Source organism: Hyaena hyaena, unplaced genomic scaffold (assembly GCF_003009895.1).
Source record: "Hyaena hyaena isolate Hyena2069 unplaced genomic scaffold, ASM300989v1 scaffold_248, whole genome shotgun sequence".
NCBI classification, from domain to species: Eukaryota; Metazoa; Chordata; class Mammalia; order Carnivora; family Hyaenidae; genus Hyaena; species Hyaena hyaena.
Genome location: NW_024080881.1, coordinates 1,415,799 through 1,432,261, shown reverse-complemented (window position 1 = coordinate 1,432,261; position 16,463 = coordinate 1,415,799). Strand labels below are relative to the sequence as shown.

General features: G+C 58.8%; 1 protein-coding gene across 2 annotated transcripts; it reads left to right on the top strand.

Annotated features, from left to right (window-relative positions):
* The first annotated feature begins 24 nt into the window (after positions 1 to 24).
* AP5B1 (adaptor related protein complex 5 subunit beta 1) lies at positions 25 to 13,798 on the top strand. 2 transcript variants are annotated; one of them, XM_039244753.1, is made up of 3 exons: positions 25 to 54; positions 9,673 to 9,840; positions 9,955 to 13,798. In XM_039244753.1, exons 2-3 carry the CDS (start codon positions 9,691 to 9,693, stop codon positions 12,436 to 12,438), a joined length of 2,634 nt encoding a protein of 877 aa, XP_039100684.1. In that variant the 5' UTR covers positions 25 to 54; positions 9,673 to 9,690; the 3' UTR covers positions 12,439 to 13,798. The 2 variants fall into 2 exon arrangements, with proteins under 2 accessions (XP_039100684.1, XP_039100682.1); XM_039244751.1 differs by lacking the exon at positions 25 to 54 and adding an exon at positions 9,273 to 9,330.
* Positions 13,799 to 16,463: the final 2,665 nt, after the last annotated feature.

Below are 16,463 nucleotides of genomic sequence, written 5' to 3'. Positions count from 1 at the left end.
CCTCGAACGGAGGCCCTCGCGGCCAGGTGCACGGGGCGGCGGGCGCAGCGGCAGGTAAGCTTCTCCCGGATCGACTGGCGTCCCCCGCGGCCGCTCGGGAAGTCTTAAAGTGCGAGCCGGACGGACGGGTTCACGCTTTATTGGCTCGCGGCGGTGTGTGTTGGTGGCTGGGGCGGGGTGGGGGGGGGGTGATCTGAGCTAATTAGCTTGGAGTGTCCTGGGTAGCGACGGCGCATGCGTTGGGAAATAACGGTGACAACCCACCTATTTGTTACCTGTCGAACCGGTTTCCATTCCGCTGCGGGTGAGGTGGCCTCGCGGCCTGGGCGGGGTGGCCGGGCGGGGGCGGCTGGTGGCGGGGGTTGGGGGGGCGGCGTAGGGCCCCCAGCACCCGGCCTTCCCGCCGGCCGGGCCGCCGTCCTCCAGGGACCTCCCAGCCAGGAGCGCTAGCGTTCGCAGACGGAAGCTTCGGAGGAGTTTCGGGGGGAGCAGAGGAGGGGCGGTGGCAACGTTATTTGCACCCGCGCTCGCACGCTCTGCGGGTGATGAAATGAAACTCGCCCAACGGGCCCGGCCCGGCGCTGCCCGGCGCCTGGGGAGGCGCGAAGCCGTCGGGCGGGAACGGGCGCCCCTGCCCACACTTGTTGAACCGGGCTCGGGCCCAGGCGGCCCGGATCCGAAGGCCTGGCTGAGCAATCCGTGGTTCAGCCCAGAGGTATTCGCTGGGCTCCGGCTCCGTGCAGGAAGGCACGCGAGGCCTGAGTAGCGCGTTAGCCCGCAGGCGGGCGTGTGGGGAGGACGCGGCCGCCGTGCAAAGCGGAGAGTGCCCGGCTGATCACTGGCCAGAGCCGGCTTTCTGGCCAGCGAAGTGTGGAAGGCTTCGTGGAGGAAGGGGTATTTACACCGCTCTCCGTCCACCGAGATCCGGAAGGACCCCAGCACCTTAGTCATTGGGTCTCACACTCCCTCGGACACCCTCATCCTTGTCCCAACTGGCCAGATTTCAGTGCAGAGGCCGAGGCCCTCTGAAGAAGTCAGACCCAATCTACTTTGCCTGGCTGTAGCCACTGCAGGCGGGGGGCTTCTGTCTGCTTCCCCCCATAACCCACCCTTGGCTGAGGTTCAGCCTGGGGCACACCCCCCACCACCATCCATCATGCTCTGCCCAGTCCCCAGGCTTAGCTGGAGGGAAGCCCACCCTCAGAGCCCTTGTTGGCTAGTTGCCTTGGTGTTAACTGTGGCGCTTTGGCCCCCAGCCATGGCTGGGCTACTCCAGTCACTAAGGTCAAGAATGGGACTCCTGGGGCACCTGGGTGGCTCAGTCGGTTGAGCGACCGACTTCAGCTCAGGTCATGATCTCATGGTTCGTGGGTTCAAGCCCCGCGTCGGACTCTGTGCTGATAGCTCAGAGCCTGGAGCCTGTTTCAGATTCTGTGTCTCCCTCTCTCTGACCCTCCCCTGCTCATGCTGTCTGTCTTTCTCTCAGAAATAAATAAAAAATATTAAAACAAACAAACAAAAAAAAGAATGGGAGCCCTTCCTCTTTTTAGCTCTCCTCCTACCCCCATATAAAATAAACTTTTCAGAACCTCTATCACAAATACACCTTTCTCACATATTAAATGTTTGCTGGAACAGGTTAAGAGGAAATGAGTCTGAGAAATGAGTTCACTCTATTCTAAAGCCAGGAGTCTGAGAGGAGCAGACCGCTGATGCCCGACTTCTGGGCAGGCCCTGCCCATGGCCCACCGCCCCCCCCATCCCCCAGGACTTCCTGGGAGCACCCCCAGGATGAGTGGGGAGACTCAGGGCCAGATGGGCCCCCTCCTTCACTTCCTCCTGGGGCCTGTGAGTTTGTCCAAGGGGCCTTCCTTTCCCTGCCTGTTTCCTAGTCTATCACCTGAGAATCCTGTCACCTACCTCCTGGGGTCACTGTGGGCTCTGGCCGCCAGCCCGCCAGCCCGGCCCTGCGCCTTCCCCCCTCCTCCTCAGGGCTCAGCCCAATCGTACTTGGAGAGTCCTCCCCTCTTACCTGCACCCGTCTGTTCAAGTGACATGACGTGAGTACCTACTGTGCACTTAAGCTTTTGAATAAATCCTGGAGAAACACCATGGACCAATACTGTCTAGGAGGTAAATTTATAGTTAATTCAACAAATATTTGTTGAGCATTTCGGTTGGTGCCAGACCCTGACCAGGACTCGTTACCCAGTGGGTGCTTCGTGGTAACTATGATGAAGTCTTCGCAGATGACCTTGGATTCAAGAAGCACGGTCTTTCTTTCTTTCTTTCTTTCTTTCTTTCTTTCTTTCTTTCTTTCTTTCTTTCTTTCTTTCTTTCTTTCTTTCATGTTTTTATTTATTTATTTATTTCTAAAAATATTTTTATTTATTTCTAGGAGAGAGAGGGAGACACCGTGAGCAGGGCAGGGTCAGAGAGAGAGGGAGATACAGACTCTGAAACAGGCTCCAGGCTCTGAGCTGGCAGTCAGCACGGAGCCCGACGCGGGGCTTGAACCCACGAACCGCGAGATCATGACCTAAGCGAAAGTCGGATGCTTAACCGACTAAGCCACCCAGGTGCCCCTGTTTTTATTTATTTCTGAGAGACAGAGAGAGATAGCATGAGCAAGGGAGGGTCAGAGAGAGAGGGAGACACAGAATCTGAAGCAGGCTCCAGGCTCTGAACTAGCTGTCAGCACAGAGCCCGACGCGGGGCTCGAACCCACGAACCGTGAGATCATAACCTGAGCTGAAGTCGGATGCTTAACTGACTGAGCCACCCAGGCACCCCAAGAAGCACAGTCTTTCTTGTGCAAGGCGGGGGGAGTGAGGAACAAGTCAAGTGTCTCCACTTGTGGGAAGAATGTTATGCAGTGTATGGAACGAGGCCCTGGGGAAGGAGGCATATTCACCCAGGCTTTCCCCTGCCCTATCTACAACTGTTCCTGGCACATAGTGGATTATCAATAAATATTTGTTGAGTGAATGATTATCTGTTTTTCTTGACTCATGTGACCCATTCAGCCTGTCGCGTTCCAACTCTTGGTAGAGGCATGGATATAGAGCAAATGTTGTATAAGGAAAGCAATGGGACCGGTTCAGCGATAAAAGGCTGTCAGGGAGAGATCGAGAGTGGTGGGGACAGTGGAGAATGTGCCTGTCTGAAAGGTGCAGTAGCAATCATGTTATTTGAACAGAGACACCCAGTGTGGCTACATCTGTCTGTTTTCTGAAAAGAAGCCCCCCCCCCAAAAAAATCCAGATTTGTATGTGAAATATACCAATTAAAAACAAAAATTTTTTTAACATTTTTTATTTATTATTGAGAGACAGAGAGAGACAGAGCATGAACATGGGAGGGGCAGAGAGAGAGGGAGACACAATCCAAAGCAGGCGCCAGGCTCTGAGCTGTCAGCCCAGAGCCCAACGCGGGGCCCAACTCACAAACGGTGAGATCATGATTTGACCGGAAGTCGGACGCCTAACCGACCGAGCGACCCACGCGCCCCAAAATATACCAACTAAAAAAATTGTTTTTAATGTTTATTATTTTTGAGAGAGAAAGAGCACATGTGCACAAGCAGGGGAGGGGCAGAGAGAGGGAGACGCAGAATCGGAAGCAGGCTCCAAGCGGTCAGCGCAGAGCCTGACGTGGGCTCCAACCCGCAAACCGTGAGATCGTGACCTGAGCTGAAGTCGCATGCGCAACCAATTGAGCCCCCCAGGCACCCCGAAATGTACCAGTTTTTAAAAGCTGGCTCAAATTCTTTAAAACCACGGAAAGAGCCAAACACAATGCCTTTGTGGGGCCGATTGGGGCCACAAGCTGCTGGTGTGTTGCCTGTGGTTTTGCAAGCAGTCCTGGAACCAGACAGTGTGTGTGAACTTGGACGAATACCAGGCTAACCTGCGAGCTCCGTGAGGGTAGGCACCTTCCACTCTGGTCACACAGCATCCGTTAGAGATCATCCATTCGATCCTTAAGTCAATCAACAAATACTTCCTGAACACCCACCATTTGCAGGGCACCGGCGATTCTGTGACGCGAGGCAGACAGAATACTAAGGAAACTGAGTGGAACGTGTGACTTCAGTGATGGAATAGTGACCGGCCGGGGGTGCTGAGATCTAACCAAGAGCCATGCAGAGCGGGGAAGAGCCTGGTGGCTGGTGCAAAGGCCTCAGGGTGGGAGTGAGCCTAGAGCATGTGAGATCTGCCCAAAGACCAGGCAGCGGTATTGTGGGGGATGGGAGGGTGTGGAACTGGGGCTGAAGAGGCTTGTGAGCCGTGACGTGGGAGGCTCAGTGTGGCGGGAAGCCTTGGGGTCAGCCACAGGGAACGGAGCGCGTGTGTCGGGGGAGGGTGATGAGGGTGTGAGTAGAGAGACCAGTAAGCAGGAGATGATTGGGGCACCTGGGTGGCTCAGTCGGTTATGCGTCCAACTTTGGCTCAGGTCATGATCTCACGGTTTGTGAGTTCGAGCCCCGCGTCGGGCTCTGTGCTGACAGCTCAGAGCATGGAGCCTGTTTTGGATTCTGTGTCTCCCTCTCTCTCCTTCCCTCCCCTGCTCACACTGTCTCTCTCGCTCTCTCTCAGAAATAAATAAAACATTTAAAAAATTTAAAAAATATATTTAAAAAAATATATATATATTTAAAAAAAAAAAGGAGGTGATGGCGCCCTGGGCCATCTGCTCACAGAGCCATGAGCTCTGCGTCTAGGCATTCGGAGTGGATGACTCTTGGGGTGGTGGACAGGAGTGTGCAGGAAGGCAGGGCCCCGGCAAGCAAGCAAGGGCCATGCTCCCCAAAAGTGGTGGCCGGCATCTCCTTTTGGTGCCCCGAGACGCCCAGGGAGGCCCCAGGGCAGAGTTGGAGGGAGGAGGCTTGGAACAGCTTAGCAGGGGAGCCGAGAGGGGGTGCAGGGCTGGGAAGGACGGAGGCTGAAGGCAGAGGGGCTCCTGGGAGACAAGACGTGCCGGGAAGCCCAGCAGGGAAAGGGCCGGGAGCTGGGCTGCCCCAGACTTTTAGCCTCTGAGGACTCGAGCCAAGCCGCCTAACCTGGCAGGGCCTCAGTTTACGCATCTGTAAAGTGGGGTTCCTAGTTCCAGCTCTGTTCCTCCAAGCGGTCAAGAGATGTCGATTTGCTTTTGTCCTGAAGTCCAGCAGCCCCCGCAAAGGGACTTGGCCTTAGAGGAGGCTGCTGGTGCCCTGGCCCCCCGAGGCCTTTGCTCAGCTCCCCCTCCCGCCCCACGTAACAACAGCCTCCTGCAGGCTGCAAAGCCCTTGGCAAAGTGTGAGTGCCTTGAGGACCCCAACCCCTCCGTCCTGCTGTCATTGTGGGCAAAAGGCTCCCCAGGTGGGGCTGGGGGCCGAGGCAGTAGGCAGAGGAGGAGGCTTCCTGGGCCATCAGGAGCCTCTGGAGCAGTGCAGGGAGAGGCCAAAGCTTCTGGCTGGAGGAGGCCAAGCAGCCGGGCGAGGCTCGCCACTGTGGCTTTGTCCCATCCGCAGTTCCCACAGCCTTCCCCATGGGGAGACTGGAACTGTGAGCCCCCAAGTACTCAGGACCCAAGCCCAGTGCCATCCGCCCCCCTCTTCCCTCACCCGGCACATGCAGCCACCCGCAAGTCCCCCCGCACCCAGATCGTCCGGCGGCTGCCCACACCTCCCTCCATCTCCATAGCCACCACCCTGTTCCAAGGCCCTGTCACGTTGCACATGGCCACAAGACAGCCCCCCCCCCCGCCAGCTGTCCCCCTGCAGCTCAAGCCCTCCAGTGGCTCCCACGGCAGCTGGAAGAATGTCCTGGAGGTGTGCGCACCCTGGTCCCGTGCTGACCTCCTGACCGCTCGCCTCTCCCTTCCTGCAGGCCCTTGGGTGCCCAGGCCCTGCTCTGGCCCCTCCGCCGCCGTGCCTTCTGCCTGGAACCCTATTTTCCACCTGATGACCAGTTACCTCTTGTCACTCAGGTTTCCGTCAAGTGTCCCCGCTTCTGAGAGGCCTCTCTGACCACCCTAGCAGAATCCTTTTCCCCCAGTCACCTCTGGCCCATTACCCTGTTCTGTTTTCCTTGAGGCATCTTTGACTCTGTGATATTTTGGTTTATCAGGTGTGTTGTCTGTGTCCCCTCCCCCCCCCCCAGTGTAAGTTCTGTACACAACGAACCTCTTTAACACCGTCTGTACACAACGAACCTCTTTAACACCATTTTGCTCTCTTTATTTAGATATAATTTAGGGGCTCCTGGGTGGCTCAGGCACTTAAGCGTCTGACTTTGGCTCAGGTCATGATCTTGCAGGTCGTGGGTTCAAGCCCCACGTCGGGTTTTGTGCTGACAGCTCAGAGCCTGGACCCCGCTTCAGATTCTGTGTGTCCCTCTCTCTCTGCCCCTCCCCTGCTTGCACTCTGTTTCTCTGTTTCTCTCTCTCAAAACATAAAAGAACATTTTAAAAAATTTTTAAATTTTAAGATATAGGGGTGCTTGGGTGGCTCAGTCCGTTAAGTGTCCGACTGAGGCTCAGGTCATGATCTTGTGGTTTGTGAGTTCAAGCCCCGCATCGGGCTCTGTGCTGACAGCTCAGAGCTTGGAGCCTGCTTCAGGTTCTGTGTCTCCCCTCTCCCTGCCCCTCCCCCCCACTTACACTCTGTTCCCTCTCTCAAAAATAAACATTAAAACATTTTAAAAATTTCAATATATAATTCATATACCATAAATTCACCCCTTAAAAGTATATAATTCAGGGGGGTTGGTATCTTCACAGAGTTGTGCAGCCATCACCCATCTTCCAGAACATTCTCATCACCCCCAAAGAAACCTCGTGCACATTAGCAGTCCTTCCCCTTCCTCCCTTCCGCTAGCCCCTGGCATCTATTACTCTGCTTTACGTCTATGGATTTGCCTATTGATGTGTTCTTTTTAAAGCATCCCGGTAGACCCAGTGTTGGGAGAGTCGGGTTGGTCATGTCCCCATTTTACAGATGAGAAAACTGAAGCTCAGGACTCCTCGGAAAAAGGACTTTCCCTTTCTAAGCCTTTTGTCTAGTGTCTTCCCCAGGGCTGGGCTACACCACCGGGGAGGATGGAAACTCAGCAGGAAGAGAAGGAATGAGGTGTGAACATCGAGTGGGGAGTTCCCAGCCCAGTCACCTGGCTGCGGCCCACACCGGGGACGTCTTGGCTGGGAGGCCACTTTCCAGGGCAGGCCTGCAGACCACAGATCCAGGAAACGTTCACGGCCTCAGTGCTGGTGGGCTGAGCTTAACTCTCTGGCTCGCCTGTGCTGCAGGGGAACAGGGCAGGGACATCTGGGCAGGCAGGTGAGAAGGCCCATCTCAGGACCCAAGAGGGCTGAGGGTAGCTGGTGTGGAAGCTGGTGGAGGCTAAGTCAGGGGCGGCGAGGGGCTGTCTGCTGAGGTCCAGGCTCTACCAGCTCCTAAGAAGGAGCTCTGTGCCTTTGGGCTGGTGACTGTACTTCTCTGGGCCTCCCTTTCCTCATCTGGGAATGGTCCCCACCCCCTGGTCCCCCAGGGTTGCTGTGAGCTTGGCAGGCTGTGTGGATGTGCCCACTGCGACATCGGGAAGCACATTTGGGTTCCCTCCCTCCAGACCCCTGGCCGGAGAGGAGCCAAGGCTCAGAAGGGCTGGCGACCGTCCGAGGCTGAATGAGGGCCAAAGTCAGTGGTAGATTTCCTGGCCCTTTGAAGCCTGTCTCCTCAACTGTAAAAGAGGCTTAATAATCACTCCTCCCTCCCTGCGAGGGGTGAGGGCTAGGGGTGTGTAGTTATCAGCACCCTCTGGGCCTCAGGGAAACCAGACAGGCTCCTTGTTACCCCCAAGCTGACTTCCCTCTCAGGGCTGCTCTCATCCTGGCCTCTTTCATCTCAGGTTTAATTAGCCAGGCTGCCCCACCCCACAGTCTCTTGGGCGGGAGTCATCACTCCCATTTTATAGATGGGGAAACTGAGGCACCTAGAGGGAAGTGGTTTAGGGTTGCCGCCTGTGAGTCAACTGTGGAGCCGGGGCCCAGAGGAGTTGGGACCGGGCTTTCCAGCCAGACCTGTCCCCCCGGGGCGGGTCCCTGTCTCCGTCCCCCAGCATCGCTGGCACCGTGGGCACCGAGACGGCCTCTTTTCCAGCTCTCTGTACCCAACCACTCCCTCTCACCTCCCATCTGGAGGACAGCAAGATGGGGGAGGGAGGGGCCCCGAAGCCTGGAGAAAGAAGAGAAACGAGTTGGCAGCACCGAAGTGGGGGCTCAGGTCTGTTTCATCTTCAAAGGCGGCTAATTAGAGCCAAAGGCGTTACTGTAGCCGGTGGGGCCTGAACGCCCGCAGCTCTGGGCCCTGGAAGCGGGCAGTCAGTGGGGCATCTGCAGTGTGGGTGGGGGGCCCAGGAGATGCTCCTTGATGAGCCCCAGGCGAGCCCCCTCAGTGCCGCCAAACGGCTCCGATCCAGCCCTTCTCAAGTCAAGAGTGCTGGGCTCGTGCACTGCTTGACCCTGCGTCTTCAGTGGCGAGGTCTCGGTTTCGGAGTCCGCGCTAGGCACGCCGTGAGCCCGGGGACCCGCCAGGCCCTGCCACTCTGCACGTCTGCATCCCGTTGTTTTCCGGCTTCATCGAAGCTCATGGCCTTGCCCAACCGCCAGCTTTACGACGGCTCCGCTGCTGCCGCAACCCTCGCCGACTGCGGTGTGGCCTGAGGCAAAGGTCAGCGGCTTCCGCCCGCCGTGACCCCGGCGCCGGCTCCGCGCCCCCAAGCCGAGCGGGTGGGGGACCCGGCCGGCGTCGGAGAAGCGAAGCCAAGCCCCGAGGCGCCCGCCCGACCGGTTCAGCCGGGGCTGTGAGGAGCACTTCCTGCGGGCGCTCTGGGACCGCACCTTGCACACCCCCCAGCGGGCACCCTGGGAACCCAAAGACCCGTACACCCCACGCCCCCTCGCAGGGTGTGGCGTGCGGGGACGCCGGCGGGGGGGCGCGCAGCTTGCCATCCTCGCCGGCCAAGTGCGCGCTGAGCACCCGAAGGCCCTGGGATCGCCGCCCGCGCGCGGACCGGACCTCGGCATCCGGGAGCCCGGGGCCCACCCAACGCCACCGCCTCTGCCCGGGCCTGCGGCGGTTTCGGGGAAGGGGGGCCTGAGCGCAGCGGGACAGTTACTCAGCACCAGCGAAACCGGCGAGTCGGCACCTGCTTGCGGGGCGGGAGGGGAAGGCGGAGGCCCCGTTACGGCCCCGCCCACGCCGCCCACGCGCCGCGCGCCCCGCCCCGCCGCGCGCCGTCGCCCGGAAGGAGCCGGCCGGCCCGGGTGCCCGCGGCGGCTGAGTCAGCTACGGTGAGAGCTGCCGGCCCGTTACTGCGGGCGCTGGGGGCCGGGGCGGCGCTGTGGTTTCGGTGGCGGCCGCGGGCGGGCGTCCTAATGAGCTCTCGGCACGCACCCCGCGCTGGCGGCCCTGCCCCGCCGGGACCCTTGGCTCCCCGCCCGGCGTCATCCCCGAAACTTCTCGGTTTCATCCCGGGATCCAGGCACGGGGTCCCCGCTGGCGTCTGCGCGTGGCAGAGGACAGCTGGGATTTGCGAAGCGCTCCTGGGGGGGCGGGGGCCCCTTTGGGGTGCAAGCAGGGGCCCGAGCGCCCTCTGGCGGCCGCGACCCTGATCCTCCCTAGCGTCTTTGCAGGGACCTGCGTGCCGGACCATGGGACCCCTGAGCCGGGAGACTTGGGCCCAGCGCCTGGGCGCCTTCCGGGCCAGCCCATCCGCCTTCATGGCAGGTCCCGAAGGTGAGGATCTGGGTCGTGACTTGCTGAGCGAACTGAGAAGTGAGAAGCTGAGTGAACAGACAAAGGTAGGCCCTGCGAGTACCCCCTGCGCCGACCCACCTGGTCACTTCAGCCCACTGCATTTCATTCATGAAATGAACCTCATTTTCATGATTCCCACCCAAATTCCCCATCTCCAGGTTTCCTTGCTGGCCCTGAGCCTGGAGTATCCAGCCCAGCTGTGGCCGGACGCCACTGCGGCCGAGGCAGCCGCCACCTCCCTGTTGGACACCCTGGTCCTTCTACCCCCACGGCCCTCGGCCCTGCGGCGGCCCCTGCTGCTGGCGGCCACCACAGCCCTGGTGGCAGGAGATGCGCTGGGCCCCACTTCGGACGCCTCCCGCCGGCTCCTGCCCCTTCTTCTCGGCTTGGCCTCTGGCCGCGATCTGGGGCGAGGCTTTGGCCCCGCCTCAGAGCAGCGCCCCCTGCAGGCCACTGCGTGTGAGTGCCTACGGGAGCTGGAGAGCTGCAAACCCGGGTTGCTGGGCGGCTGCCTGGGGCTGCTTCGGGGGCTGCTGGGGCAGGAAGGCCCTGTCCAGCCGCTCAGCCTGCTGCTGGCACTTGCTCTGCGCAACACCTTGGTGATACAGGCCAGGGCCGGGGCCGGCCTGCAGGGCCTGCTCGTGGCCGGGGATACTGCCTCTGGAGGTGATCCCTGGAACTGGGCGCTAGCTGAGGAGGGGGATGCCCACCTTCAGCTGCAGGCACCCAGCTGGCCGGCGGCAGCGGAGGAGGAGTGTGGCCTCGCAGTGCTGGAACCTAGTCCCGAGGAGGCCCGCGAGCTGCGCGCTGCTGTGGCCCAGCTTCTGGACACTTCCTACCTGCTCACCCCTGTGGCTCAGGCCCAGCTTCTGTGGCTGCTGGGCTGGGCCCTGCGGGGTCTCCGGGGACAGCCGCCAGTGCTCTTCAAGCCGCAGTTGGTGCGACTGCTGGGCACGGCACAGCTCACGCTGCTGCACGCTGTTCTGGCGCTCAAGGCGGCCTTCGGGGAAGCACTGTTCACGGCCCAGGATGAGGCCTTGCTGCTCCGCCGGCTCACCATGGCTGCCCAGCACCCGGCGCTGCCCTTGCCCGCCCATCTCTTCTACCTGCACTGCCTTCTGAACTTCCCCGAGAACTGGCCTCTAGGCCCCACAGGCGAGGAGGCCGCCCCGCTGCTGCTGAGCCGCCAGCTGGGCTGCTGCCTCCTGCCCAGTCTCCTGCACGACCCGATGGCCCTCCTGGCCCGCCTGCATCTGCTGTGCCTGCTCTGCGTGGAAGATGAAGAAAAGGAAGAGAAAGGCCGGGAGTGGAGCCCCCAGCATTACCTGGAGGAGCTGCTGGCTGGCTTGCGGCAGAGGGTGGCCCTGGATGGGGGTCCCCGGGCCTCGGCCACCCTCTGCTTCCAGGCTTCCTACCTGGTTGTTCGCTGCCTGGCCACACAGCCTGTGGTGCTGACGCCCTTGACCCACGGACTGGCCCGGCTATACCGCGCCCGGCCTGCGCTGGCTCCACATTTTGTGGACCTCTTGGATCGGGTGGCCCCGGAGCTGGGGGAGCCCCTGAGAGTGGCGTTGCGGCAGGAGGTAGTGTCCCGGCCAGGCAGGGACGAGGCCCTTCGTTGGCACCTGCAGATCCTGGCAGAAGTGGCAGACGGGGATGCTCCGAGCGCCACCCTCGGCTTCCTGGGCGCTGCAGCTGCGCACTGCACAGACTGGGGCCTCCAGCAGGCCCTGCTCCGGGTCTGCCGGGCCCTGCTGCGGGCGGGGGCCGGGGTTGGCCTGGCCAACTTGCTGCAGGCGCTGGCCAGGCAGTGGGAGGACCCTGATGGGCGGGACCATGCCCGTCTCTACTACATCCTCCTGGCCCATCTTGCGGGGCCCAAGCTGGGCGTGGCCCTCGGCCCCTCCCCCGCTGCACCTGCATCGGCCTCCTCCCTGGTGGCCGAGAACCAGGGCTTTGCTGCTGTGCTGATGGTGCAGGAGGCCCCAGCCCCGATCCGACTAAGCGTGGGGCCCCGAGGAGCGGCGGGCCCAGGCCTGGTGCTGCAGCTCCAGCTGGAGGCGCTGGAGCCGGTGTACTCTCTGGAGCTGCGCTTCCGCGTGCAGGGACAGCTGTACGCGCCCTTGGGGGCTGTCCACGTGCCCTGTCTGTGCCCCGGCCGCCCCTGCCGTCCTCTGCTCCTGCCTCTGCAGCCTCGCCGCCCAGCCCCCACGCAGCTGGACGTGTGCGCCCTGTACACCACGCCCGCCGGCCTCACCTGCCATGCCCACCTGCCGCCCCTGCCCGTGAACTTCGCTGACCTTTTTCTGCCTTTCCCCCAGGCCCCCGAGGGGGACAAGCTGGGCTTCTTTGAGGAGCTCTGGGACTCCTGCCTGCCGAAGGGCGCGGAGAGTCGCCTCTGGTGCCCTCTTGGGCCACAGGGGCTGGAGGCGCTGGTGTCCCGCCACCTGGAGCCCTTTGTGGTGGTGGCCCAGCCCCCCACCAGCTACCGCGTGGCCATTCGTCTGCCCCCAGACTCGAGGCTGCTGCTGCGACTGGAGGCGGCCCAGGCGGACGGGGTGCCCGTGGCCTTGCGGACCGACGACTGGGCTGTGCTGCCCCTGGCCGGGGACTATCTCCGTGGGCTGTCAGCCGCGGTCTGAGCCTGGAGGCCAGACCCGGGGGAGGCAGGACTGTGGCACTGAGGGTCTTTTTTAAAAATGACCTACGTTCACCAGTGACCTTCCCGTGGCTTGTTTTCTTCTGAGCCCCGGTTGGGGACACGCACCCCGGGACGGGGGCGAGAGACTCCAGGAAAACTTCCAGACTAGGAACCCCCATACTGCGGGGATCCCAAGTGTCTTCCTGCCCAGATATGCTGGGCTTCTCCAGAATTCCTGCCCAGCAAGGAGGAGAAAAAGTAACTTTGTCTCTGCTTCTCAGCGGGCCATGGCCCAGAGCCTCACAGCAACTCAGTAATGCCGGTGCTGGACTGGGGCCAGTCACCTGGGGACCGGTGCTTCTCAGTTCCAGACTTTGCCGGGTTCCTGGCCCAGGGGGCTCAGGCTAGCTAGCACAGTGGACCGGAGGCCAGGCGGAGAGAGGGCTTTGCTGCCCCTTCCCTGAAGAGGGGCTCCCCGTGCTGTTTTGATTGGAGCCACACTCTAGGGCCTGTCAGTATATTTTGGGACCTAAGAGAAAAAGGCCACATGGTATGGGCTAAAATTAAGCTGGCTTTTCCTCACCACAACCCAATCTGTGGACCTAAGAATCTTCTAGGTAAGAAAAACCAGTCCCCCTTCTTCTTTCTCCAGATACGTAAGATGACCTTGAGTTCAAATGTTTTGAGGCTGACCTTGCTGCCAGGCACCGAGCTGGTATTTTCCACCCACACTGCCTCATTTCATCCTTGCAACAGCTTGGCGGGGCCCCACAGATGAGGAAATCTGTAGGCTAGAGGGGTTGACTGATTTTCCTGTGGTCACCCAGCTGGTTAGTAATCGTGTTTTGTCATCCTGGAGTGGGTTTCCGTCACCATGCCGTCAGGACAGAGACCTGCACGGATCACAGGGCTGCGGAGTCCCCAGGCCCCTTTGCCCTGGGCCAGCACCCCCGGAGGCTGTGGTCAGACCGCCGTGATCAATCCGCAGTGCTGGGCGGAGTTTGACCAGAGGCTGAGGCGTAATTGTTCTGCTGGGGAAAGGCCTCTTGTGTGGCCCTTGCCTCCTGGGCCCCCAGCCCCCAGCTCCTCAGGGCCGTTCCTGCCCCTCCCAGTTGTGGGGGGCTGGGAAAGGAAAACGGGGCCCGGGACCCGCGGGGCTGTCACGGGTCAGGTAGGGAGGTCTATCTCAAGTTTGAGCCACGGCAGTAACTTGCTGGGTGATCCGGGTAAACCATTGCCCAATCAGGAAGGGTTTGGTTCCAGGAAATAATCCAGGAAAGTGATTTAAGACACTTGGCTACTTTTGGGGCGCCTGGGTGGCTCAGTTGGTTGAGCGTCCGACTTTAGCTCAGGTCATGATCTTGCGGTTCATGAGTTCGGGCCTCACGTTGGGCTCCGTGCTGACAGCTCAGAGCCTGCAGCCTGCTTCAGAATCTGTGTCTCTCCCTCTCTTGCTGCCCCTCCCCTGCTCATGCTCTGTCTCTCTCTGTCTTAAAAAATAAGACACGCATCTACTTCCAAAGTGGCTGGGAAGGCTAGAGAAGGGGACCCCCAGGAGCTGCCCCTGGCACTGCTGAATTCCAGAACCTTCTGCCCTGCCTGCAGTCCAGCTCCTCAGCACCCAGAAGCTGGGCCTCAATCCTGGAATGTGAATGGGGCTGCCGGCCATGCCTCTTGGCGCCCACAAAGCCAGAGCGCCAGCCCTGCTACAGACAGGCTGAGCCTCCCATGCCGCCAAGTGGCCTCGTTTCCTCTGCCCACCTTTATTCAGAGAACATCTATTTCTCATGCAGACCTCTAGCACAAGGGAGCCTGGAAAATGTACTTATTTTATTTTTGACCTCAGATGCAGAAGGTGGTGATAATCCACAGCCTGAGATTAAGGTAATTGGCCCATGGAAGGACTCACCAGCCATTCCTTTGTCCATCTGTCCACCCATCCATGCATCCATCCCATCTTATCCACCCACATCTCCAGTGCTGGGCACCATCTCCCCCACCCCCACCAACAAATATGCCACAGTGGGCATCATCATGTGTCCTCTCGTGTCTTATGTGGCAATTTCCCTGGGACACATCCTAGGAACAGAATTGCTGAATCATAAGGCATGCACGTGCTTAATTTGACTAAGAGATGTCTGAGTAAAGCTTTTAGTTTCGTATCCTCTCAGTATGCCTGGGAAGGTAGGGATGGACACGATGCCCATGGCCTCCACCACAGTCCACCCCTCTGCAGGCTCAGTGTCCACATACCTCTGCTCATACTTAAACTTCTTGAAGGTCATAACAATGACATGCTCCCACAACTACCCCTCTTACAACCAAGACTTCTTCCCAAAAGGGAAGATCCCAAGTTCCATCAGCCACTGGCCACCTGTCTGGCCATTAGTGATGCTGCTGATTCTCTGCTTCTAGGTACATTAGTGCCCTTCCCCACCCCTCTGAATTTAGGCCTGGACATGAGACCCGCTCTGGCTAATGAAACGTAGAGTGTCAGTTCTGGGGCAAAGCACTGACCCCTAGTGCTCAATCTCTGGGCCCTCTCTTCCCCCACCATGGCGACTGTGGAAGTGTAGATTGGTGTGGAGACGCTTGGTAGTTGAATCGGGATCCCATCTCGATATACTGTAACAAGCGCACTGGGTTATGAAGCCAGTCATCAATAACACACCTCGTACGAAACAAGGGAAAGACCTGGGGAAAGATACTGGTTAAGCTAGATTTGTACTTGCAGGGAAGAAAGTATTGTGTCATGAGTTACAAGGCCATCATTAAGGCTTCCGGCTTTAGCAAATAAAAATACTGTACAAGGTGCGCAGTGACCTTCAAAGAAACAACAAATAATGTTTTAGGACATCCTGATGCTAAAACAAGCAAAATAAACATTGTTTCTCTGAAACGCAGGGATAACCGAGTATCCTGTGTTTTTATCTCTGAACCCTAGATTGGCATTTATAACTTACTTCTTCTATGATCCATGCCATGGGCTTTTTGTTTGTTTGTTTGCCTTCAAGGATCTTTACCTAGTGAGGGGAGAGGTCTAAGTCCTTGGTAAGTCTGCCTGTGCTGGGTGCCTTTCGTATTTCTAGTGAAGGTGGTCACTGGACCTGACAGTCCTGGGGACCGCCCCCTCCATTGTGTGCCAGCAACAATTTCTTCCTTGATCATCAGGATCAACCATCCTTTTATTTTTTATTATTTTTTAAAAAGTGTTTTTATTTATTTTGAGAGAGAGAGTACGAGCAGGGGTGGGGCAGAGAGAGAGGGAGAGAGAGAATTCCAAGGGGGCTCCACACTGTCAGCACAGAGCCTGATGTGGGGCTCGAACTCATGACCTGTGAGATCACGATCTGATCCAAGATCAAGGGCTGGACACTTAACCAACTGAGCCACCTAGGCGCCCCTCAATCATCCTTTTAGGGCTGTTGGTCCCAAGGCATGAAGAGGGCAAAAAGACAAGGTGGCAGTCTTCCCTTCCAGTTCAAAAGAATCCCTGCCGTGTCCATTAGCGTTCATTCTTGGGTACCAAGGACTCTAAACCCACAGGCGCAAAGCTGGATGGATAAGAAGCGAGTATTTTGAGAGAGGCTTCCAGGTAGCTGAAGACAATGACTGTAACAGTTCAGTTCCCGTCTTACCCCCAAAAACCATTATGGAAGAAAGAGAAGGGAAAAGTAGAATTACACAAAACCGAGCTCTCAATAGAGCTTGAAGGTAGAATGCTCAAACTTAAAAGTACCTGTAAGTAAAAATGAGAAATAAGTGACTGCGCACCATCTCTGGTGTCCCTGTCCCAGCCCCACCCTGCACGCACGGGCTTTGGGCAGACTGGCTGAGAAAAACTGGGAGAAGCGGGGAGCTAGGGATGGCCCATGCTTGATGGAAGATCTCACAGAAAGACGGAGTCCATCTGACGTCTGAAAAATGTGAAACCCTGTCTGGATGGGGTCAGAGGTTTGACCCCCAAGGGAGGGATTTCAAAGTACACAGGGACTTCACCGGCCCTGTCTTTGAAAAACACAGATT

Coding starts and splice junctions, on each gene's coding strand:
- AP5B1 (XM_039244753.1), top strand. CDS start 9,691: ATGGGACCCCTGAGCCGGGAGACTTGGGCCCAGCGCCTGGGCGCCTTC. Junction 9,841..9,954: donor AGCTGAGTGAACAGACAAAG/GTAGGCCCTGCG, acceptor CCCCATCTCCAG/GTTTCCTTGCTGGCCCTGAG.